General features: G+C 34.7%; 1 protein-coding gene and 1 non-coding gene across 2 annotated transcripts in view; both read left to right on the forward strand.

The window, feature by feature from the left end:
• The window catches only part of LOC6050974 (TGF-beta receptor type-1), a 140,264-nt gene extending 121,983 nt beyond the window's left edge, over positions 1-18,281 (forward strand). Inside the window, exons 6-9 of the mRNA XM_038251674.1 lie at positions 1,114-1,353; positions 10,201-10,434; positions 10,497-11,020; positions 16,865-18,281. Of these exons, the coding sequence (XP_038107602.1) occupies positions 1,114-1,353; positions 10,201-10,434; positions 10,497-11,020; positions 16,865-17,026 (1,160 nt within the window). The 3' untranslated portion in view covers positions 17,027-18,281. The remainder of the gene's footprint in view (positions 1-1,113; positions 1,354-10,200; positions 10,435-10,496; positions 11,021-16,864) is intronic.
• On the forward strand, positions 8,120-8,191 carry Trnah-gug. Its single transcript has one exon. It is a non-coding gene; the product is annotated as a tRNA-His (tRNA).
• Positions 18,282-24,984: the final 6,703 nt, after the last annotated feature.

Below are 24,984 nucleotides of genomic sequence, written 5' to 3' on the forward strand. Positions count from 1 at the left end.
AACGGCGTTTGCGCGTGTGTGTTTTTTTGTGTGTGCACTTTTATTGAACTTTCAGCTTCCCGTCGGAAAAAAAAGACTCGCTCGGGAAAATGTTTTTCTTTTTATTGTTTTCGCTTTGCGTTGTGTGAGTGTGTTGGTGTGTGGTTACCAGTACTAAATATTGCATGTTGGGAATAATAATGCGAAAAAGTGCTGCTGCTTATGGCTTGAGCTTTTCAAGTTGTGTGTGTTTGCTTTTGCTCGAGACGCGCGGAAAATGATGGGTGACGAAAAACTCTTTTCCTCATATTCATACAAACTTATGCACACACGCATGCTCTTAATACAAATTTGCTTTTTCCTTGGTGATGGTGGTCGTAATCGTATAGAAAAACTCGCATACAAGTATAGAGTGGTTGTGCATGATACTAATCCTTTTTTCCGGCTTCTTTTTCTTTTATTTTACTCTTTGTTATTTTTTTGTTGTTGTTAGCAGCTGCATGGTAGAGCTAGCTCACTTTTTTTTCTCTTCTATTCAGAAGGTTCAGCTTATTTTATGCTTCACTAACTAGCAAAACAGGATTTGCGAGCTTTTTTGCGTTATCGCGTTTCTATGTTCTTTCCTCATACTAAAAGATTTTCACTTTTTTTGTTTGCTGTTTCGTTTCCTTCAACTAACCCAATAGAATGGTTCACTGTTTTATTATTTTTCTTATTTCGAATTTTGATTATGTTTGCTAATTTTTTTTTACACAAAATTTACTAAAAAAAAGAAAAAGATGTTAATGAAAAACCTCGATTTACCTATTCATAAACTTTGAACCATTCTAAACTAACGAAACACCTCTGCCAGTGCCAGAGAAGAGAGTGCGCTCCAACAAAAAAAAGTAACCAGAAAAAAAGCGCAAGCTAAAAAAAATAAAAACTTTGATTTATCTTGCTGATTTTCTAATAAAACTTTTTCCTTCCAACTTGTGTTCCGTTTTTTGCTGCCGTCGCGCCTTGAACCTGGCCGTTGTTCCGACCTCCTGCTCCTGGAAACTCATTTTCATTTGCGACACGCTGCGTGGTTACGTGCCCCGGAATAATTGAATTTTTCACGCGCGCGGTTCATACATGATGATGTTGATGCAGCACCTGAGGTGAAGGAGATGGACCTGGCCCTGCTGATGGTGTTGGCCGTCGGCGGAGTGATGGCGTTCGCGCTCTGTGTCAGCCTGATGTTTGTGATGCTCCGCCGGAGGAAGCGCAACAGCGGCGCTCGGCAGATCCTGCCGGAGGATTCCGTGTGCGGCGCGAGCTACCCGATTCTGAACGGCCACTCGACGACGCTGCACGACTTTATCGAGATGACCACGTCCGGGTCGGGGTCGGGTAAGTTGGATGAATCTGTTTTTACTTTATTGTATTATTTTTTATGTATTCTTCATATAGCCGTATAGCCCAATCTCATCCCCCAGACCCACCGGCACCCCTGCTGATGGTATTCTTATAGGTTTTAATTTTTTTTCGCCAATATTCACAATTAAAATATTTTTGAACTGTTTTTTTAATACAAATATTCTGGGTGCCATTCAGAACCCTGAAGAGTCTATATTATATTAATGTTTTGCCAAATTTATTCAAATATCAAAACTTCAAAAATATTGGCATCGAAACAAGGAAAAAAATATCGTCTTGATTTCTAGAAAGTTATGATTCTGATTTCATGTCCGCGATTTTTATCAATTTCGAACCGTTTAAAAAATATTCTGAAAACTACAATAGTTCATTTCAATTCTTATTTTCTGCGTAGATTATATTTACAAAAACAACAGTCAAAAGTAATATGTGGTGTTAACATATTTTAAATAAGGCTACTGAGAAATTCTTTGGTCACTCGATTTTTTTTTGTATTTTTTAATCCGGCTGAATTTTTTTTGCTGCCTTCGGTATGCCCAAAGTGGCCCTTTTGCATCATTAGTTTGTCCATGTAATTTTCCATACAAATTTGACAGCTATCCATACAAAAACGATTTGTGAAAATTCGATAATCTGTATCTTTGGAAGGAACTTTTTGATCGATTTAGTGTCTTGGGCAAAGTTGTAGGTATGGATAAGGACTACACTGAAAAATATGGTACAGGGTAAAATAAATTTTGATGATTTTTTAATTTAATTTTTTGTCACTAAACCTTGATTTGCAAAAAACACTTTTTTTTTTTTTTTCATTTTATGGTATGTTTTAGGGGACATCAAATGCCAACTTTTCAGAAATTTCTAGAATGGGCAAAAAATCTTTAAGCGAGTTATAAATTTTTGAATTATTATTGATTTTTTCAAAAAATCGAAGTACAGGTCGCAACAATTTTTCAACTTAATTTTTTGATGTAAAATCGAATTTACAATCAAAAAGTACTTTAGTGAAATTTTGATAAATTGCACCGTTTCCTAGTTAAAGCCACTTTTAGGTAACTTTTTTGGAAATAGTCCCAGTTATTTATTTTTAAAAGTAGTGCTCATGTTTGCCCACTCTTGAAAATATATTTTTGAAAAGCTGAGGAAATTCTCAATATTTTGTTTTTTTTTTAACTATGCTGATACGACTTTTAGTTGCTGAGATATTGCTATGCAAAGATTTTAAAACAGGAAAATTGATACTTTCTAAGTTTCCCCCAAAAAACCCATCATTTTCTAATGTCGATAACTCAGCATTTCATGGTCCCATTTTCAATGTTAAAATATGAAACATTCGTGAAATTTTCTGATATTTCGAAAGAAATATTTTTTAAAATATTTTTAGAATCAAGACTAACATTTCACAAGGGCCAAATATTCAATATTACGCCCTTCTGAAATGTTATTCCTGATTCAAAAAAATTAAAAAAAAATTGAAATTATCAGAAAATTTACGAGTCTTTCATGTTGTAACATTGAAAATCGGACCATTAGTTGCTGAGATATCGACATTAAAAAACGGTAGGTTTTTTGGATGAGACTTAAAAAACATCAATTTTCCTGTTTTTAAATCTTTGCATGGCAATGACTCAGCAACTAAGGGTAGTATCAACAAAGTTCAGAATATTTAAATATAGAGAAGTTTCTCAGCTTTTCAAAAATATTTTTTTCAAAGTGAGCAAACATGGGCACTAATTTTAGGAAATGTATAACTGCGACTATTTCAAAAAAGTTACCTAAAACTGGCTATAACTGGTAAACTGGTGCCCTTTATCAAAATTTCACCAAAGTACTTTTTGATTGCAAATTCATGATTTTTTTTTGCGATCCATATTTCGATTTTTTTTAATTTGAATTTTTGCCCGTTATGGAAATTTCTGAAAAGTTGGCATTTGATGTTAGGGCTTATCAGAAAAAAATAATAAAAATAGTGTTTTTTTTTTCAAATCAAGATTGACAAAAAATTAATTGCTAAATCACCAAAAAAATTTACCGTGCATCATATTTTTTCAGTGTAGTCCATATCCATACCTACAAGCTTGCTGAAGACACCAAATCGATAAAAAATTCTTCAAAAGATACAGATTTTTGAATTTTCATATATTATTTTTTTTCTTTCGAAGGTTATTTTTGCAATTTTTTTTCTTCTCTGTCCAATTCGTTCTCCTTAGTGCAGGAAAATCTCTCCACATTTTGAACAAATCAGCTGTTGAAAGATAGTCCATATCTCAGCTCTAGATAACAACTGCACCAATGTAATTGTATGGAAAATTACATGGACAAACTAATTATGCAAAATTGCTTCATTGGGCATACCGAAGGCACCTAAAAGGTTTCAGCCAGTTTAAAATGTACAAAAATTAAAATTAAAGTAAAACGACCAATTTCGTAGAGAATTGTTCTACTACAAATCTATTGAAAATTGTTGTCAACCCCCTCCCCCTTCCCCTTCAAAGTTTGCCCAAAAAATCAGTCGATAAAAAAGATATTTTTTCAAAAAACTTGAAACTTTCGATCGTATTTCAAGTGTAATCCGCTTAAATCAATTTCAAATATATTACCCTGCATTTAGATTCATTTAAAGCATGTTTGCATTGATTTAAAAATCTTTAGAATTTTTGAAAATTTTGAAAAAATTAAAAAGAACATTAAAATATGAAATTACAGGCCACTGTTTTAACATTTGAATGATAAAAGTGTTTTAAAGTAAAAACTTTAAAATATATTTGCAACGGCTTGATTTCAATTTTTATTTATAGATTTATAGAACAAAAAAATCCGTTTTGAAAATTATTAAACCGATTGGTTCACAAACAAATATAAATAAGTTTCCACATATGCACATATTGGTCTGCGTTTCACAGGCATTTGAGCTTATGTCAGACATTGTTTAAGGTACACAGACTAAAGTAAAACATTATTAAATTAATATTTTGTAAAAATATCAACCGAAACCTATTTCGTTAGCATTCAAATGCTTAAAAACATAATTTTGATGGATTCCATGACTGAAAATGGATATATTTGTATTTTAGACATATTCACAGACATACACAGACTTTTTTACAGACATTTTAAAAAACCAGATGGCATCCCTGTTCCACGTACAAAATAGTTTTGTGTACAGAAAAAAGTGGTATTATTACATCTGTGATCTGGGAATGATAGCAGATTTTATGTTAAAAAAGTATACTTTAACATCAGGAACTGGTCAAATTTTTATCATTTACTATTGAATTTAACATTTTTACACTTTTTTAGGTAAAATTTCTTAACATTCCAACGCCCAAGGCTTCAAAAAAGTTGGAACGGTAACTTCAACTCGCTGGTTCTCGGGCATAACTCAACCAATCAAGATGATTCTTCTTTCCAGTGATTTGTTAGGATGTCTAGATCATTCTAGAGCTTTGCAGAACTTAATCTGATCAAATCTCGAATTTTTGCGATCAAAAACATCGTTCCAACTTTTTTTCGCGTGTAAAATAAAAATCACCGAAAATTCCGCGGAGGCAGTCTTTTTAAAAAAGGTGGAACGATGTTTTCGGTCGCAGAAATTACAGATTTGTTCAAATCAAGTTCTGGAAAATTTTAGAATCATCTAGACATTCTTACAAATCACTGGAAACAAGAATCGTCCCGATTAGTTGAGTTATGCCCGAGAACCAGCGAGTTGAAGTTACCGTTCCACCTTTTTTGGAGGCTTGGGCGTAAGTTGGACATGCGTTGGGCGTTCCAGTGTAAAAAAGATGTAATATTCATCCAACAGAATTTTCAACCTTCCATAGTTCAACTTTTTATCTGCATGTGAAACTTAAAAAAAATATAACAAACTTTACTTGGAAGTACTAAACTTTATATGATTAACCTTTTTTTTACCTCTGCTTCAATTTAAAAAAACGAAGTTGACTTTATAGCTGTCGGCCACCATTGCACAGTGGTCCAGATCGCAAAATTAAGTGGAAAATGGATTTTCCGAAAAATGGTGACGTTTTGGAGCTTTGGTGTCTTCAGAAGAGTTGTTGCAAATGGAAAGGGGCAACTTTTGGTTTGGTTCAAAATTAGGGTGGTTCACGATTAGGGTGATTTTGAAAATCTAACTTTTCAGGAATATTTTGGGAATTTTTGTCTTCTAGAAAGTTGATGGGCTTGCCAATCAAGCAACTTTGTCGAAGACACCAAATTTTATCTCGTAATCTACGCCTTCTATGACCAAATTTATAAAAGCATCTGAGCAAACCTTCAAAAATCAGTTTTTGAACGTGGCAATTCAGGGTTAACTTTTAGAAAGTGATATTCGGAGCACTTTTAGAGCTCTACAAAACAAACATTTTCATTTTTTGACATGTCAATTTGGACTTAAGGGTCAAAAGTTACAGCCATTTTAAGGTAAAAAAGATGCAAATTTAAAACTTAAATATCTCAAAATGGCGCAAGCCAAATTTTGAGCACTAGGTTGCATTTGAAAGAAGAGATCTAGCACTACAAACGCTGAAAAAATCTCAGGGGTGTTTTTCTTTAAACTTGAGATATCTTCATTTGAAAAGTCTAATTTTCAAGGAAAACCATATGGGACCACCTAACGAAATTCGAAAATTGTCCAAATATATGTTTTTCCATGTAATTTTGCCCGCTGAATCTGAATCTGCCCTCAGAATTGAGCCAAAATGTCAACAAATCGATTTTTGGTCATATTTTGGGTTTAAATGATAATTTTACATGGAAACCCAAAATATGACCAAAAATCGATTTGTTGACATTTTGGCTCAATTCTGAGGGCAGATTCAGATTCAGCGGGCAAAATTACATGGAAAACATATATTTGGACAATTTTCGAATTTCGTTAGGTGGTCCCATATGGTTTTCCCTTGAAAATTAGACTTTTCAAATGAAGATATCTCAAGTTAAAAGAAACACCCTGAGATTTTTCAGCGTTTGTAGTGCTAGATCTCTTCTTTCAAATGCAACCTAGTGCTTAAAATTTGGCTTGCGCCATTTTGAGATATTTAAGTTTTAAATTTGCATCTTTTTACCTTAAATGGCTGTAACTTTGACCCTTAAGTCCAAATTGACATGTCAAAAATGAAAATGTTTGTTTTGTAGAGCTCTAAAAGTGCTCGAATATCACTTTTCTCTAAAAGTTAACCCTGAATTGCCACGTTCAAAACTGATTTTGAAGGTTTGCTCAGATGCTTTTATAAATTTGGTCATAGAAGGCGTAGATTACGAGATAAATTTGGTGTCTTCGACAAAGTTGCTTGGATTGGCAAGCCCATCAACTTTCTAGAAGACAAAAATTCCCAAAATATTCCTGAAAAGTTAGATTTTCAAAATCACCCTAATCGTGAACCACCCTAATTTTGAACCAAACCAAAAGTTGCCCCTTTCCATTTGCAACAACTCTTCTGAAGACACCAAAGCTCCAAAACGTCACCATTTTTCGGAAAATCCATTTTCCACTTAATTTTGCGATCTGGACCACTGTGCATTGCTAGTACCAACCACTAGTGTTTTCCTTTTAACTACAAGGACTTCGCCGCCCTGGGCTCCTAAGTGTTTAAGTACGGCACGGAGCGACGGCGCCGGATACCCATATTTACACTTTTGAAATACACTTTTACAATTTTGAGAGCGCCCATCGCGGGATTCGAACCAGCAACCTCTGGATTGTGAGTCCAGTGCGCGGTCCGATTGTTCCACACGGGAGGGACAATTTAAGTCTATTGAAAAAAAAATCAATTAAAAATACAAAAAGAAAAAAAAATAATAATCTCATATTCATTAGACGAAAAACATAACATTTAGTCTTAAAGTCATTTAAACAATAAAAGTTTAAAAAAAAGTCTTATTTTAGGAGGTTGAAAATTTGGTTAGTTGAATGTTTTATTTATTACAATATTTTTTTTCTGTGTTAACTACGACAGAACATTAAGCACTATAATTTGTTATGATGGTAATACTTTCTCAAGATTTCAGAACATTAAAATATCTTTTTGACTGCTCTAAAATAACATTTTTAAATTTTCTGTGAGTGAACATTAACAATGAAATCCAAATCTCTTTGTGTAAAGGTTTGATGAAGATAATTACAAACTTTCACCTTAAAAATAGTCACATAAATATTGAAATTTTACGAAAAATTTAAGACACAAGCATGTGTTTCCATTGGGCACCTAATATTTATTCATCAGTAATCGTCCGAACACAGCTTAAAAAATATATCCAAATTTCATTTGAAGTAGGCTGTAATCATTTTTTAGCAATTAAAAATGAATTTTCCTGCTTTTACTTTGGCCTTAGTCAAAAGACTTAAATTTATTAAAAAAAAAAAAATTGAGGCTATTCAATAAATAGGGCGAACAGTTAGTAACTAGGAAGCGTCAAGTTCGATTCTCATAATGTAAACATTTGCCTGTTTTTGTTTTTGTGTTAGCACTTAACTCATTAAGTGATTGAGTCAATTCGATTGCCATGCCACCTCTATACACCTCACTCCATTCGTTTGTCCAAATTGGCTTTCGCTGCACCTTTCCAATTTTCAAAAGAAAACAAAAACTGCATCGACGAACACCGCAAAGCCGCAAAGCCTAAAAATAAAGCAAAACTCGTTTATTCGCGTGTTGCTCGGGTTTTCCACCAAGTCGACAACAAACGGTGTTGAACGCGCTCACCAACCAAAAGCCCCATACCACACAACTCCCCGATAGCCGTGATCGTCTAGTGGTTAGGACCCTACGTTGTGGCCGTAGTAACCCAGGTTCGAATCCTGGTCACGGCAATGGTGTACGCGCCATTGTCACGGACGGGGAGTGGATTTTTTTTGCTTGCTACAGGTTGCCTTCGCAGAAAGTGACTAACTGCGTAGCAGCTTGATGTTAAGTTAGTGAGAATTTCCTTCCCAAGCGGGAATATTTCGTCAGCATTTTGTTTCCATACAACTGAACGCTGACAGCGGGTCCGTTCGTAGAGTACACCACCGTGATTTCGGGTGCAGAAGTTTGAGAATAGAATCGATGAACGGAATTTCGCAACATTGTGTAATCTGTCTATTTTTTTTTTTCAAAAAAAAATATGGCAAAAATAAACCTTGTTAAAACAATCAATACAAAAATAACTTTGATAACATTTTATTGCTGAATATTTTGTAAGCCATTTCCAAAATCCAGGCGGGAAAAGTTGTTTCAATCGACAGCTGCTTATTTCTTATCAGATATTTTGTTTGTCGTTTCATCGTGCATTTGTGGTTGACAATTTGAATGAGTCGTTGCACCAGAGAACTAATGGTGCCTCAAAATTATGTGGAATTTTATCTTCTTTCTTTGCTTATGTTCTGTTGTCATTTGCTTTGATGAACTTTTAAAAACTTTTTTAGAATATATTATAAATATTAGTTTTAATAGAAAAAATCAAGTTTATTTTGCGTTTTTTGGAATTCATACAACTATTTTTAATCTTAGACTGCAAAAAAAGTTTTTATTAACAGGAAATCGATTTTTTTATGAAGTCGTTTTTCAAATCTCTGAAGGTCGAAGGAGATATTTAAAACATCCTCACAATCTTCATGCTATTTTTTAATGTATTGAAGCTGTTGTTTCTTTATGTTGAGTTATTTATTTCACTCAGTAATGTTTCATGGTTTTCTATTAATCAATTATTATAAAGTCAAAACGTGTTCAAATTTGATAAAAATTTCATACTTGCAGCCTCAAAAAGCTTATTTTAACCATTAACGTTAAATAATTGTTCATTGGATTTCAAAGGTTCAAAAATGTAAATGGTATTTTAACTGGTATATAGATACTTTAAAAAACTGATTGTCTCTGATTTTCGACCTTTACAATTGCTCCTTCTCATTTTTTCAGTCTCTACAAACTGCAAACTTTGATGCTCCTGTTTCTTCGATGACCTCTCTATCTCGATGTTCTCTTGAATTCTCATTGCTTGCAAATTCATTTTTCTTTGTCAAACTATGCTTTGAAAGAAGTTTGTCATTCATTTATTTTTGGTTGTTGGACGTTGCCATTATCTGTCATAGCAGGGTGTCAGGAAAAAATATTTCAAATTGTTTGTTCATTTTGAATCGTTCCGTAAATGCAAATTGATGTCTCTCTTCTTCGATGGTCCCTTCGATAATGACAACTAGAGAGTCGACTGTTTTAAAATATTTTCAAAAGAGGAATTGTCTGATCAAATTTTGAATAAGCTAAACAAATATTTTGCAATTAATAATACAAATAACAGTATTAAATTGCTCAATTTCTGTTTAAAATATCTATTTTAAAAAAGAATCATTGATGTAAGTTCCAAATGTCAATAAATGATTTCGAAAGGATTAAACAAAGCCTTATTTGTTTATCTAGTCCGTCCCATATGAAAAAAATAGCAAGCCGAGAAAAACGCAAGGCAAATTTGTCCCAACCAAAAGGCTACGTGTTAGAATTTTACAAAAAAATGAAATTTTCTTATGTTTTCTGGAATAAACTACTATATTTTTTTAGTTTTTCTGAAAGTTCACATGATTTTGAACCGAACTGCATCATTATTTAAAAGTTGACAAAATTACATATGGGACGGACTTGATTTGAGCAGCAGTATATTTATGTTATTTAAAAACATTTTCATGTCTTTTTCATACTTATCATAAGATTAAAATGTAATCTGAATGATATATGTATCTGTAATATTCAAATATTGCATTTCAATTTTGTAATTTTTTTGTCATTTTGTCACGAAAAATAATTTTAAAATGCGCTCTTTACCAATACTAATTTCCATGTTTACTTACAGCCGGTCTCCCCCTCCTCGTCCAGCGGTCCATAGCGCGCCAAATCCAACTCGTCGAGGTCATCGGCAAGGGTCGCTTCGGCGAGGTGTGGCGTGGCAAGTGGCGCGGCGAAAACGTCGCCGTCAAGATCTTCTCCAGCCGCGAGGAGTGCTCCTGGTTCCGGGAGGCGGAAATCTACCAGACCATAATGCTGCGCCACGAGAACATCCTCGGCTTCATCGCTGCCGATAACAAAGGTGAGTTCTAGAGTGATTGATGGTGTGGTAATTAATTTGCCGTTTCTCGGTTCTCATTTTAGATAATGGCACTTGGACTCAGCTCTGGCTGGTGACGGATTACCACGAGAATGGATCGTTGTTTGATTTCCTGACGGCGCGCTGCATCGACACCAAGACGATGGTCGAGATGGCGTACTCGATCGCGACCGGCCTGGCCCACCTGCACATGGACATTGTGGGAACGCGCGGAAAACCGGCCATCGCCCATCGGGACCTCAAGTCGAAGAACATTCTCGTCAAGTCGAACCTCTCGTGCTGCATCGGTGATCTCGGGCTGGCGGTGCGTCACAATGTGGCCACCGATACGGTGGACATTCCGTCCACGCACCGGGTCGGAACGAAGCGTTACATGGCGCCGGAAGTGCTGGACGAGACGATCAACGTGAACCAGTTTGATTCGTTCAAGCGAGCGGATGTGTACGCGTTCGGGTTGGTGTTGTGGGAGATTGCGCGGCGCTGCAACGTCGGGGGAATCTACGACGAGTACCAGCTGCCTTTCTACGATGTGGTGCAGCCAGATCCGACCATCGAGGAGATGAGAAAGGTAGGGTGGGAGGACGTTTGTAAGGGTATTTTGTTTGTATTTTGAAGAGGTTGTAATGATCTTCAAGTTTTATACAGGAATATTGTAAACATCCCAAGTTCAATGATATTAGCCGATTTTGGTTCAATCCCTCTCTTGGTCCAGACCAAATTCCAGGAGAGAGCTGTCAGACCAAGAGCATGAATAAACAATTTTGGTTTCAGCCATATAGCTGCTCACAAAACAGACAATTTGAAACAAAATAGTTTTATTTCACCTAATAACTGGTTTTAGGCTGCATAATTTTTTCACGCCACTTCAATGTTTTAGGGGACCAAACCAGAGGTCCTAAACCTCTATTCAAGCCTTCTGATTTCTAGGTTAGTGCAGAAACTTGCCACAAAGACCGTTAAGCCCACAGTAATTTGTAACCCCGCGTTGAACTTGAAGTCCTGTACGAGCGGGGTTCCAAAAGAATTTGGTCTTAAGGACCCGGGAGTTATATTATATTTATTTTTTACTAGGGTTTAGGATGATGCAAAATTTGGTACAAGATTTTCCAATAACATGATTTTTGGAAAAATATCCTAAATATTTCCAAACACATATAAACAAAATAGTTTTTATATGTGAAACCAAAACTGCAATCGAAATTATTTAAAACATTTGTTTATAAAGTGCTCTATTTTCTAGTTACCGTCATCAGGGGTGACATTGGGTCTGGGGAATGAGATTGGGTCATACCAATTTCAGCATTTTTGTATGACTCAATCTCAACCCACAGACCCAATGTCACCCCTGATGACGGTATAAGCATTTTTAAGTGAAGTTTTCCGAAAATGTTCAACTTTTTGCAATTATTAATATTTCATGCAGCTCCCATGCTAACGTATTTTCAAAAGGCTTAGAAAATTTTCGACAATTTTCTTTTTTGATACACTCAACTCCCGGTGGTTGGTCAAAGTCAAACTAAAAAGTGACGAATTGTCACTTTTTACACGGAGCTCACGCACACTATCTAAACAAACGTTTGGTAGTGTGTGTGAACTCCGTGTAAAAGGGGTTTCAAACTAAAACGTGACCCCGTTCGTTTGACAACAATTTGAGAACGGGGTTTGAGTGTACAACATTTTGAAACTAAAATGTTGAGATGAGTGAGTTTTCTTTCGGTGTCATCTAGAGGATGTATTAGACTATGACAAACAAACAAACATATGTTTGCAGAAACGTCAGAGTGCATTGCTTTGTTTGCGATTTTGCCGCATACAAGTTTGCGAGTTTGGCAAACTGTCAAACACAAAAATGTGCGATTTTTTTTGCCGTAGCCTGATACCACCTTAAGGCGGATGCACATTGTATTTGAAGTTCTTGTTCTATGGCTTGGACAAAAAGCCCTTATTTTGCAACTCGCAATATCGTGGAAACTATTGGTTCGATTTAATAGTAAAAAATTAAGTCTTGTGATTTTTTTTTTTGCATTTTTTTATAAATAGGGAAAATATACCCATTTTAATCAAACACCTATCTTCGCCATATCTGGAGTTTTTTTTTTTATTTTTTGAAAAGGTCTAATAAACCAAATTTCCAGTTTTTGTTTATTGGGTGTTTCTGAAACCCCCTTGAGTCAGGAGTATTAAAAAACACCCAAAAAGCAAAAACTAAAAATTTGGTTTATTGGAACTTAAAAAAAAAACTCCAGATATGGATAGTTTGTTGCTCAATTGAAGCTCAAAAAAAAAATTTACCAGCAACAGCACCGCCTCGAGTAAGCAAGCAAATTTATGTTATTTTCTGGCCAAAAAAGATCAAATTTATGCCCTTTTGATGAAAATTTCTATTTTGCGGCGAGACCATTTCTCATCTCTTTGGTTGCACACACAGTGACACATGCGAGCAGCACTTGGCCGCTTAATGAATATCTTCAAAATCAACTTTTCACTTTCGCTTACTTTTTCACAGCGCTTTCGATACAAAACTGCTCCCAACTTTCGGCAATATGTTCTTTTCCACATTAGTTAGTCACTATTATGAAAAACATGTAAATAATTAGCAAGCGCCATCAAAAAAACAAATGCGCCTTGTCTTTTGATGTATGACCCATTCAAATCGAAGGCACAAATTGCAGCACTAAGCAGACCCAAAAGAGCACTGGCCGAAAAAAGAACTAAGCTTAAAATTAAAAAAAGGGGCGTGGCCCAGTGCATTCTCGTCAGATTAGAATACACTTGGGATATAATTTTTTTAAATGCTTTAAAAAAAATAGAATAACTTTTTGTAAAAGTAAAATTTTCACAAAATTTGTATATCTAACACCAACATTTGAAAACTAAAATAATGGGATTTCAGCTCTTTCAAAAAATTAATCTTGATTTAAAAATGTCATTTTTTTTTTAGAAAATAGCGGAAAATTTTTCTAAAAATTTATTTTTTAACAATTAAATTCGAACCAATAGTTTCGAAGACATCACAATATAGTCAAAAAAAGAAAGTTGTAGAAAATTTCTCAGTTTTATGAAAATATTAAATAAAATTTGTAAGCTTCCCTGCACCGAGCGCACAGTGGTCGGAAACGCAAATTTAGCAGGAATAATTTATTTCCGCTTCAGGGATGCATTTTCGAGCTTCGGTGTCTAAGAAGCATTTGTTAAAAATGAAATTCTACATCTTTTGGTCAAAACGATATTAGGGTGGTCCAACAATTACTAATATTTTCAAAAACTATCTTCGCTTCTAGATGAGATAGAGGTATACTTTCTTCAATAGTATTGTAGTACTAGCCATTTCAAACAACTTTGTCGAAGACAACAAATCTCTATCTCTTAATCTGATCATTCTACAGCGTTTTATATGAAAAGCAGTAGGCTGGCCCATCAAAAAAGTATTTTTATTGCGTATCTTTTTTGTATTATTTTTGGCAATTTTGGTGTCTTCCGAACATATTTAGAGCATAAAAATACGCGTCTTTTGAAATGTCAACGAAGTCGCCAGGTCATTTTGGTAAAAAGTTACAGCGTTTTTAAAGTTTTTAATAGGCCTTTTTCAAATGTTTGTATCTTTTCGAGGGGGACACAAAAAAATACGCTCCGCGGTGCATCTGAAAGCTCAAAACTTCTTCTTTAATATGAATATAACATCTCAAAAGGGTTTTTCTTAAACTCAAGTTACAGCGATTTAAAAATGGTCATTTTATGAGATTTTGTACCATGCTCTATGAGGAAGTTTACATGAATATCGCATTAATCAGTATCAAAACTGCTCTCAGTGAGCTCAAATGCAGGTAAAATTGATTTGTGGACAAACGTGGTCGAACCTGGTTTTTATTGCAACTAGGATGGTCTTAGATGAACTAGGGTGGTTTATATTCGTTCACTCTTATAAGATATGTTTGTTTTAAATTCGCATAGAAAGAAAAATAAAAAAAAACATTTAAAACTAAAATTAAACCTGTTTTAAATAGTAAAGCAGCTGAGGATATGATATCTGTTTAGGGTGGCTCAAATTAATTAGAAAATAAAAAGATTCAAGATTTTAAAATTTCTCTACGTTTTCGTAAATCGACTTTTATTTGTATTTTTTAATAGGATAAAACTTTCCATGCATTAACTTTGACAAAAGGAGTCATTTTGTATAATTTGTTTGCCAATACGAGGATCCTTTTCCAATTTATATCTTTTTACCTAAAAATGCAAATTCATTATTTTCGGTGCATTTAATAAAAAAAAATAGTACCTGGTTTTACAACAAAACCTGAATACTCGCCTTAAAGATGTTTCCCAACAAATATAACAAATTTTCAGAAATAAAATAAGAGTTTTGGGAAATCAACTTCTAATATCAATTTCTAAAGTGTGCATTTTTCCCTGAAACTATTTTTAAGGGTTCAAATCATAACCTACCACGTTTTTAAGACGCTAAATCGATAAGAAAATGTATCATGTTTACGAATACTCACATTCCCATTTTGTATGGGCAAAATTGTATGAAGCTTTGTATGGAACAACTAATGATGCAAAATGGCACCCTTAAACACAGTAAATGCATGGAAAGTTTTATCCTATTAAAAACAACACAAATAAAAGTCGATTTACGAAAACGTAGAGAAATAATAATATGTTAAAATACATTTTCTAACGAATAAAATCTTTAATCTTTTAATTTGCTAATTAATTTGAGCCACCCTAATCAGATATCATATCCTCAGCTGCTTTACTATTTAAAACAGGTTATGTATTTAAATTTCAAATGTTTTTTTATTGCGAATTTAAAAAAAATATTTTTTAAGAGTGAACGAATATGAACCACCCTAGGTCATCTAAGACCACCCTAGTTGCTATAAAAACCAGGTTCGATCACGTTTGTCCACAAATCAATTTTACCTGCAATTGAGCTCACTGAGAGCTGTTTTGATACTGATTAATGCGATATTCATGTAAATTTTCTCATAGGGCATGGCACAAAATCTCATAAAATGACCATTTTTAAATCGCTGTAACTTGAGTTTAAGAAAAACCCTTTTGAGATGTTATATTCATATTAAAGAAGAAGTTTTGAGCTTTCAGATGCACCGCGTAGCGTATTTTTTTGAGTCCCCCTCGAAAAGATACAAACATTTGAAAAAGGCCTATTAAAAACTTTAAAAACGCTGTAACTTTTTACCAAAATGACCTGGCGACTTTGTTGACATTTCAAAAGACGCGTATTTTTATGCTCTAAATATGTTCGGAAGACACCAAAATTGCCAAAAATAATACAAAAAAGATACGCAATAAAAATACTTTTTTGATGGGCCACCCTACTGCTTTTCATATAAAACGCTGTAGAATGATCAGATTAAGAGATAGAGATTTGGTGTCTTCGACAAAGTTGTTTGAAATGACTAGTACTACAATACTATTGAAGAAAGTATACCTCTATCTCATCTAGAAGCGAAGATAGTTTTTGAAAATATTAGTAATTGTTGGACCACCCTAATATCGTTTTGACCAAAAGATGTAGAATTTCATTTTTAACAAATGCTTCTTAGACACCGAAGCTCGAAAATGCATCCCTGAAGCGGAAATAAATTATTCCTGCTAAATTTGCGTTTCCGACCACTGTGGAGCGGTACACTTGTACCTCGGTTTTGCTTTGCGCCTGCTTTGTTTGGTTTACACCCGTACCCGACTCACCCGAGCCGATGGTACGTTGATTCATCGTACCAGCGCACCAAGGCACGCGTCGGCTCGTCGGCTCGGTTTCGTGGCACGAATCCAGCGTATGAGCCAAAGTGGTTCACTCGGTACGTGCCGTGGAACACGCGCCAGCGGTACGAATTGGGTTCAATACCTTGGCTCGTACCGAGTGAACCACTTTGGCTGGGTTCGTGCCAGACACGAAACCGAGCCGACGCATGCCTTGGTGCGCTGGTACGATGCACCAAATACCAACACATAAATGGGTTCGGGCTCGTACCGAAGCTAGAAAACCAATCCGGTTTTGTCACTGGCGCATGGGAAGCTTTGTAATTTCGATTGCAAGTTTAATTTTGCATCTGGAAATGATTTTTTAATAAAATTTAGATATTTTCTTGAAAATCACATTTTGGGAATTAATCTTTAAGTTATTTAAAGTCAATTGAAACATCGTTTTTTCTTTTGTTTCCGTATACCTACCTATATTTCAGTAAAAAGGGAACGAAAGGGTATTACGTCGTCGGTCTTACAGTTTTGTTCTGACAGCTCTATACTGGATTTTGGTCTGGACCAAGCGAGACATAGGTCACAGCTTCCTCTTGGGTTAAAGAGGTAAACTTTTCTAAAAGTGGACATGATCAATGAAATCTAGAATAATATTTAACAATTCCCGTTTTACATCCTCTCCTTCCAGGTCGTCTGCACGGACCGGCAGCGGCCGAGCATACCGAACCGGTGGATCGCCTCCGACACGCTCCACTCGATCTCCAAGGTGATGAAGGAGTGCTGGTACCAGAACCCGGCCGCTCGCCTCACCGCGCTGCGCATCAAGAAAACGCTGGCGAACATTCGCTAGAGGCGGCCACCGGCCACCGACCAGTGTGGCACCGGTTCCGGCGACGCTCCGTCGGCTTCGTGGGTGTAAGATAGGAGGGAGTGTTTGCGTGTGAGTACTAAACAATGCCGAAAAGTTCAAGTTTTGAGGTGGGGATGAAAGGGAAGGAACGGAAGGATGATGAACTCTCGATTTAGGAATTAATGCAGACAGAAGAAACACACACACACACACACATTTTCTAGCTGGTAAGAGTATTTAACATTTAAGATGGATTGTGAACGCCGCGTGTGTGATAAAGTCGACGACTTTTGTGGGTAAAAGTGAGTTTGGGGTGAGATGAGAGAGAAATAACTATAGTTGTGTAAGTTTACAGTTTATTGTGAATCGTAGGTGTAAGGATTTTCATTCTTTTGCTAGATCAAAAGAAACAAATTTAGAAACACCTAGTGTTAGTAAGGCTAACAGGCGGAAGGACATGTGACGTGTAGACTATTAAGTTTAAAAATGGAGGAGAAGTATCTGATACACCAAGTGTAGAGTTGAGCAACCTTGGAAACACACACACTGTCCGTAACCGTAAACGAACCGTACTATCATTTGTTTGTTTTATTGAACGATTAATCAATGTTTTGGATGTTTGATTTTATTGTCAAGCTGGGTGCGAAACAGATCTTTATACAGTAATATAATATATATAAACTATTATTTATTAGTTTCACCTTATTTATCATATATTTGTGAGCATTTTCTTGGTTTACACATTTCTAACATATCCCCCCTCTAAAACACTCCTCCTCAATCAAAGATTCAAAGTTAATCGCGAGTAAGAGAAAAAGAAAATAGTAACATAAAATTGTACCTCCATTTACAGACAGACACAAACAAAAAAATACACTGTAAAAAATCAGCAGCAGGAATCCATTACATTTAATCGAGGGAGCGAACTGTTGAAATCCAAAAAGGCAAACACGTTACTCACACAGTTTTACAAATCAGAATTTAAGAGCAAACAGCAACACAAAAAAAAGAGAAAAGAGCAGATTACTTCCATTTAGAGACTGTTGATGAAACTATTAGATTATGAAATGTTTTAACATCTTCAGCGCCAACACACACAGAAAGAGACAGAGGGAGAGAGAAAAGATAAAAACAGTTCAAAATTCCTCAATAACCGCAAATTCCTCACACAATTACTTACACCTGTTCAGTTGAGAGCAAGTTGATTTCCAAACTTTTAACCCCTTCACACACACCATCCTACCCTAAAGACACACTCACACAAACGAAGAAAGTGAAGTAACACAAAACAACATTCTCAGGAAAGTGGAGAAAAGAAGTTTCTTTGCACCCACCACCCCGTGTAAATTTCATTTTGAGGCTTCCCCCCATCTAATTAAAAAAAAACAGGCGGAAGTGGAAGACAAACAGACACACTCACACACACCTTTATTGCAACAGAATACTGCCGTTAAATGTGTAAATTTTGAGATTAACAGAAATACTAATCAATTGAAACTAACAAAGAGCGAGAAGGTGAGATGGTTTGAACTGCGATTGAAAGTTTAATGAGAAATTAATTTTAGGAAAGCAAGTCAACGAAAACAACTTTTTATTTAGCTGGTCTAAATGTGTCCTCCAAACATCGTTTCAACAATTTAAGTTTGCACTTTTAAAATCCAACCTTCGTTTCTAAGTTTGTTCAAACCGACCCCGAGAACAATCAAGTGAAATGCCAAATAAGTTGCTTTCTTAAAAATAATATCTCTCAACTTTCTGTCGTAGTTCTAAGAGGCGTTGAATTAAAAAAGTTTGTGGAAATCGTGGAAATGCATGTAGAGAAACAAAACACAAAATACAAAACCTGGAACCGATGTATACATTCATGACCTAAAAGCAGAAGGAGAGAGCGAGAGAGGGAAAACTATTCGTTTGTTATGTAGAGATCACAGAGTAAAGCATATGAAAGTATTGATAAGCATAGCAAGAGAAGAGAGACAGGTATTGGCGAGAGTAAATTGTTTCGATATAAAAAGATATGAGCAGAGAAGATGTCACGAGAAATGAATTACGGTATGTTCTGGAGAAGGTTAATTGTTTGTTTGTAGAAATTTAATTATTAAATTACACATTTATTTCATGCAAAAAGTACGCAAGTTAATGGCTAATGATTCGTAACCAGAAAAATGATTAATGTTAAAACTGAAACATTAAATTTTGTACCTTTACGATGTTTATTACCTATTTTCATTTGGTTTTCTATCTACATTTTTAGTATTCTTACATAATTTTACTTTTTTTCTTGCATACTAACATTTCTGTACCTTAAAATCGAGATCTACAAAATGGCATGGCGGGCGCCATTGGTGGCCAACGACTGTTTCCTATTCGTAACTGATCTAACTAGTTTTGGCAATCATTTCATGCTGTTGATTAGGGAAACACCACTATATAGTCAAAGTCTATGCTGAAAGAATATTCCGGTTCTGTTCAGCAACGGAGAGGCAACCATGGGAGGACACACAAGCTCATGCTCTTACCTAATTTACGTTTCTTATTTGCTTCTGTCAGTTGGTATCCTAATTTGCAAAATTGCAAAATGTTTATTTAAAATTCAATTCAGGCCGTGGCAAATATGTTTGTAAAGGTAAGAGGGTAATTCTCCGCCAACTCACACAGCAGTTGCCCCGACCCCTCTTCGATTTGCGTGAAACTTTGTCCTAAGGGGTAACTTTTGTCCCTGATCACGAATCCGAGGTCCGTTTTTTGATATCTCGTGACGGAGGGGCGGTACGACCCTTCCATTTTGAACATGCGAAAAAGAGGTGTTTTTCAATAATTTGCAGCCTGAAACGGTGATGAGATAGAAATTTGGTGTCAAAGGGACTTTTATGTAAAATTAGACGCCCGATTTGATGGCGTACTCAGAATTCCGAAAAAACGTATTTTTCATCGAAAAAAACACTAAAAAAGTTTTAAAAATTCTCCCGTTTTCCGTTACTCGACTGTAAAAAATTTTGGAACATGTCATTTTATGGGAAATTTAATGTACTTTTCGAATCTACATTGTCCCAGAAGGGTAATTTTTTCATTTAGAACAAAATTTTTCATTTTAAAATTTCGTGTTTTTTCTAACTTTGCAGGGTTATTTTTTAGAGTGTAACAATGTTCTACAAAGTTGTAGAGCAGACAATTACAAAAATTTTGATATATAGACATATGGGGGTTGCTTATAAACATCACGAGTTATCGCGATTTTACGAAAAAAAGTTTTGAAAAAGTTGGTCGTCATCGATCATGGCCATTCATGGTCACCCGCGACAGACACGAACGACGAAACAAAGAGAAACGCAAAAAGTAACTTTTTCAAAACTTTTTTTCGTAAAATCGCGATAACTCGTGATGTTTATAAGCAACCCCCATATGTCTATATATCAAAATTTTTGTAATTGTCTGCTCTACAACTTTGTAGAACATTGTTACACTCTAAAAAATAACCCTGCAAAGTTAGAAAAAACACGAAATTTTAAAATGAAAAATTTTGTTCTAAATGAAAAAAATGACCCTTCTGGGACAATGTAGATTCGAAAAGTACATTAAATTTCCCATAAAATGACATGTTCCAAAATTTTTTACAGTCGAGTAACGGAAAATGGGAGAATTTTTAAAACTTTTTTAGTGTTTTTTCGATTAAAAATACGTTTATTCGGAATTCTGAGTACGCCATCAAATCGGGCGTCTAATTTTACATAAAAGTTCCTTTGACACCAAATTTCTATCTCATCACCGTTTCAGGCTGCAAATTGTTGAAAAACACCTCTTTTTTCGCATGTTCAAAATGGAAGGGGTCGTACCGCCCCTCCGTCAAGAGATATCAAAAAACGGACCTCGGATTCGTGATCAGGGACAAAAGTTACCCCTTAGGACAAAGTTTCACGCAAATCGAAGAGGGGTCGGGGCAACTTTTCCCGATTTCGTGTGAGTTGGTAGAGAATTACCCAAGAAAAAATAAGGGATAAATAGGAAGACTCTTTTTATGTCACGTTTTAACAATAAGAAATGATTTGCGCTCAAACATTTTTTTGAATTGAATATTTCTATGTTTCGTTATAGAATATCAAAACAGACAAATTTTGAGCTATGACCTAAAAAGTTTAGTTCATGTTTTTAAAATCATTCTTCTTTTCGGTTTTTGAAAATTTCGACGTTTAGATAACTTTTAAAAAACAGTTTTAGAAAAAGATTTTTGTATTTAAGGAGAGTTGCTGCATCCTGCATTTTTCGTGAGTCTTTTTGTAACATCTTTGGCTATTTTCACACAAAAAATCTTGGGCTCACCTGGGCAGACGGTAATAACAAAATTCATGCCATTTCAATAACAAATACTGTTAAAATAACAGAAAATGTTATGGAATTTTCATGAAAAATTCATTTTTGCATAAGAGTTTAATAACAGTTTTTGTTATCATAATAAAATATGTTATTGGTCTGATATTGGTTGAAAGCCAAAACAACTTGGGAATAACATTTTTTGTTATGGAAGAATAACTCCAATTGTTATTAGGATGATCGGATTAGTTGTTAAAATAACAAAAAATAATAACAAAGATTTGTTCGAAGAATGACTAGAAATGGTGTTAGTCTGTTATTACAATAACAATTCAATAACAAAAAAAAATCATAACGACGAATAACAAATCTTGTTATAAATAACATAAAATGTTATTGGCCAAGTATTTTCAAATATCAAAAAGTGTTATTCCCAAGTTATTTCCGTCTGCTCGGACACCTTATAAATTAACTATTAAACATATAAATCAAAAAATGTCACAGAAGTGGCATGTTTTTTTTTCTTTCAGTGTATTTATTTCAGACAGCCCGCTAGATTTCCTATAAGTTTGTCTCGGACCACTTTTTAATACGATGCAATGAGATTTTTAAAAGTTTTTGTTTCGGACCGAAAAATTAAACGGAAAAAAAATATTTTTTTCAAAAAACTTCGAAGTTTTAATGGAAATTTAAGTGTTATCAGCTGAAATTAATTTAAAATGCAATTCCTTGCGTTTAGAATCATTTTCAACATGTTTGGGTTTATTCAAAAATCTTGTACAGTGCTGTACAGTACCGCAATTATTTTTTTCGTTATAATTTTTGTTTTCTTCAAATTTTATTTTTTTCAATGACTGTTAAACAACTGAACTAGTGTAAAATGCATTTTAAAGCACTTTTTTCATTCAAATGTTGAGATGATGGCTTGTTATTTTTTTATTCAACCAACTTAAAACTTTTTCAAAAATATGGATTTCCAAAAAAAATCTTTAATTGGGTCCAATTTTTTTTACTGTCGCAAAGGACTTTGGTGAAATTTGAGATAAAGTTCAACGTTTTCATGATATAGCCATTCTTAGGTTACTTTTTTAAAAAAGTCGTAGTTTTCCATTTTTTTTTTTAAAGTGCTCATGTTTGTCAGTTTTTGGATTTTTTTAAATGGTCAGAAAGTTCCCTACATTTTGCTTTTTGTTAATTTTTTTGATACGGCCTTTGAATGCTTAAATAGGGCCATGCAAAGGTTAAAATAGCAGGAAAATTTAGATTTTTTCAGTGTTGCCCAGATTGCCCCCGTTTTGAAACGATATCTCGAGAACTATTGGTCCTATTTTGAATGCAGAGAATTGAATGTTTTTGGATTTTTCTGCCTTTTTATTTTTTTTTCGAAATTATAAAAATAGCCCAAAATTTGATTTTTTCGGTGTAGTCCTCATCCATACCTACAACATTGCCGAAGGCACCAAATGGATCATTTTTTTAAAGATACAGATTTTTAATTTTCACATGGAAACGATATCGACAAACTGATGACGCGAAATGGCTTTTTTGCGAATACGGAAGGCACTAAAGAAGTTTCAGCCGGATTGAAAAAATACAAAAAAATAAAATTTAAAAATAAGCACATTTAGAAGAGATTTGCTACGCAAAATGGCTTATTTGGTCATAGAGTAGTTGAGGACAAATAAAAACACACACACAAAATTACAAAAAAATCTCAAATACTCACTGGCCGGCACTCGCATTAGGCAAAAAATGGATCAGCGCTGCCTATAGTGAAAAATATATGGCAATTTTGTTGAAGGCATTAGAAATGAAAATAATTGTTTTTTTTTTTCATAATTAAAAAATCGAAATAATATGTTGACATTTCAGGGTAGATCCATTTCCCAAGCAACAAATCTTTGTAGCGAGTGGTGGGACACTTCGCATAGAAGCCCTTGTTTCAATCGTTACTGAGGGAATAAAGCGATGAAATTAAAAAGCATGGTTCACCAGCAGTTTTTTTGGATGCTGAGTCACAGGAAAATAAAAAAATAGATTGTTAAATCATGTTTCATGACATTTCATATTTTTTATTCCCGTTATCAGCGGTAACATTGGGTCTGGGGAAGGTTGAGATTGGGTCATACAAATTTTAGCATTTTTGTATGACCCAATCTCACTTCTCAGACCTAATGTCACCCCTGATGACGGTACAAAAAAAAATTGATTCAAAATTATTCAAAAGTTATCCACGCTATCCTGTTTAACCTCATTTTGTCAAGTTTGAATTAGAACCGACTCAAAAATTTTGAGCTTTTGCTAATCAAGCTTATCAGTTACGAATCATTAGTGATTATCAATATTTCAGTTAAACAATGTAGCTTTTCGCAAACTTGCAAGTGTACTATCATGACCATTATGTTTTGTTTGTGTTATCATTATTAGAGAGTGAGTGATTATTTATCACGAGCGGAAACTAATTACCAATATATTTAGAAAAAAAGAAGGAAAAAAAAATCACTTTTAATACAACAACGCATTCTTTACCCAAACATCCCACTTCTCTAGTTCGTGCATCGTGCGTTTATTATATTTATATTGGATTATTGAATATCACTTATCACACACTTATTAGAGCGTACGGCATAATTACCAACTACCAAGTATCTCCTATTGCATCCCCTTCTAATTCTGAAGAGTGACGGGAAAGAAACATAAAATCACAAACGCATAACAAAAAAACTATTAATCATTGTATGACTTTTGATTTTTGTACGATAACAAAATTTGAGTTTCTTTTTGGTGTGTAACAATCAAGATTGCTTCGGCGATGGTTCGATCAAAGTAGGTTCACATTTTTGAAAATCTGAAAAGTCCACTAGGCAAAAGTAACAGACTGCTTTGATCGCCCCTGCGCGAATGATTGTGTTTGAACAAAGAAAAATCAAACTACCTTTCGAATGATACAAAGTGCACACACACACACACACAAACAAACAAACACAAAACAAAAAAAAGAGATGTACACGAGCAAACCAAACCTGACGCATGTTGGAACACACGTTGTTGTATGGAACCAACGCTACAAAAACAAAACATAAAAACAAGTGGAAGAAGGTGACAAAGATGGCGAAGAAGGATAAAGGGTAGAATGTTTATTGATAAAGAGAAGCAAACAAAACAAACAAAAACAGAGCATCTAACCAGTGTTACGTGAGTTTATTACAAAGCAAACAAAAAATAAAGGTGACAAAAGTTTGATGTGAAGTGACAGGAAAGTGGCTAACTAGATGGACTAGGTTTTGCGTGTTTAGATGGTAGTGACACTGTGTAACTTTACGCTCTTGATTTACAAACACACTGTTTCGAGCGCGCCTAGCCTACTATTTCTATGTGCTGAAAGTCGAAAAAGGAAAAAAAACACATAATTTGCTCAAAACTGAGAAAAAAAAAAACCCTCAACTTTGCCACCACACACATTTAATCGCGAAACGCAAAACTACGAGTTTCTTTATTTGTTTTTTTTTGTACTAAATAGTAGCAACACAATAGACTAAAATGTAAGAAAACGAAAACCGCAACTGGATAACGACTGATTTTTGTTCCCCAAATCCATCCTGATTGCTAGAAAAGAAATGAAAGAAAAACGAAATAAACCAAGCTGATTC

The sequence above is a fragment of the Culex quinquefasciatus genome, chromosome 2 (genome assembly GCF_015732765.1).
Source record: "Culex quinquefasciatus strain JHB chromosome 2, VPISU_Cqui_1.0_pri_paternal, whole genome shotgun sequence".
NCBI classification, from domain to species: domain Eukaryota; kingdom Metazoa; phylum Arthropoda; class Insecta; order Diptera; family Culicidae; genus Culex; species Culex quinquefasciatus.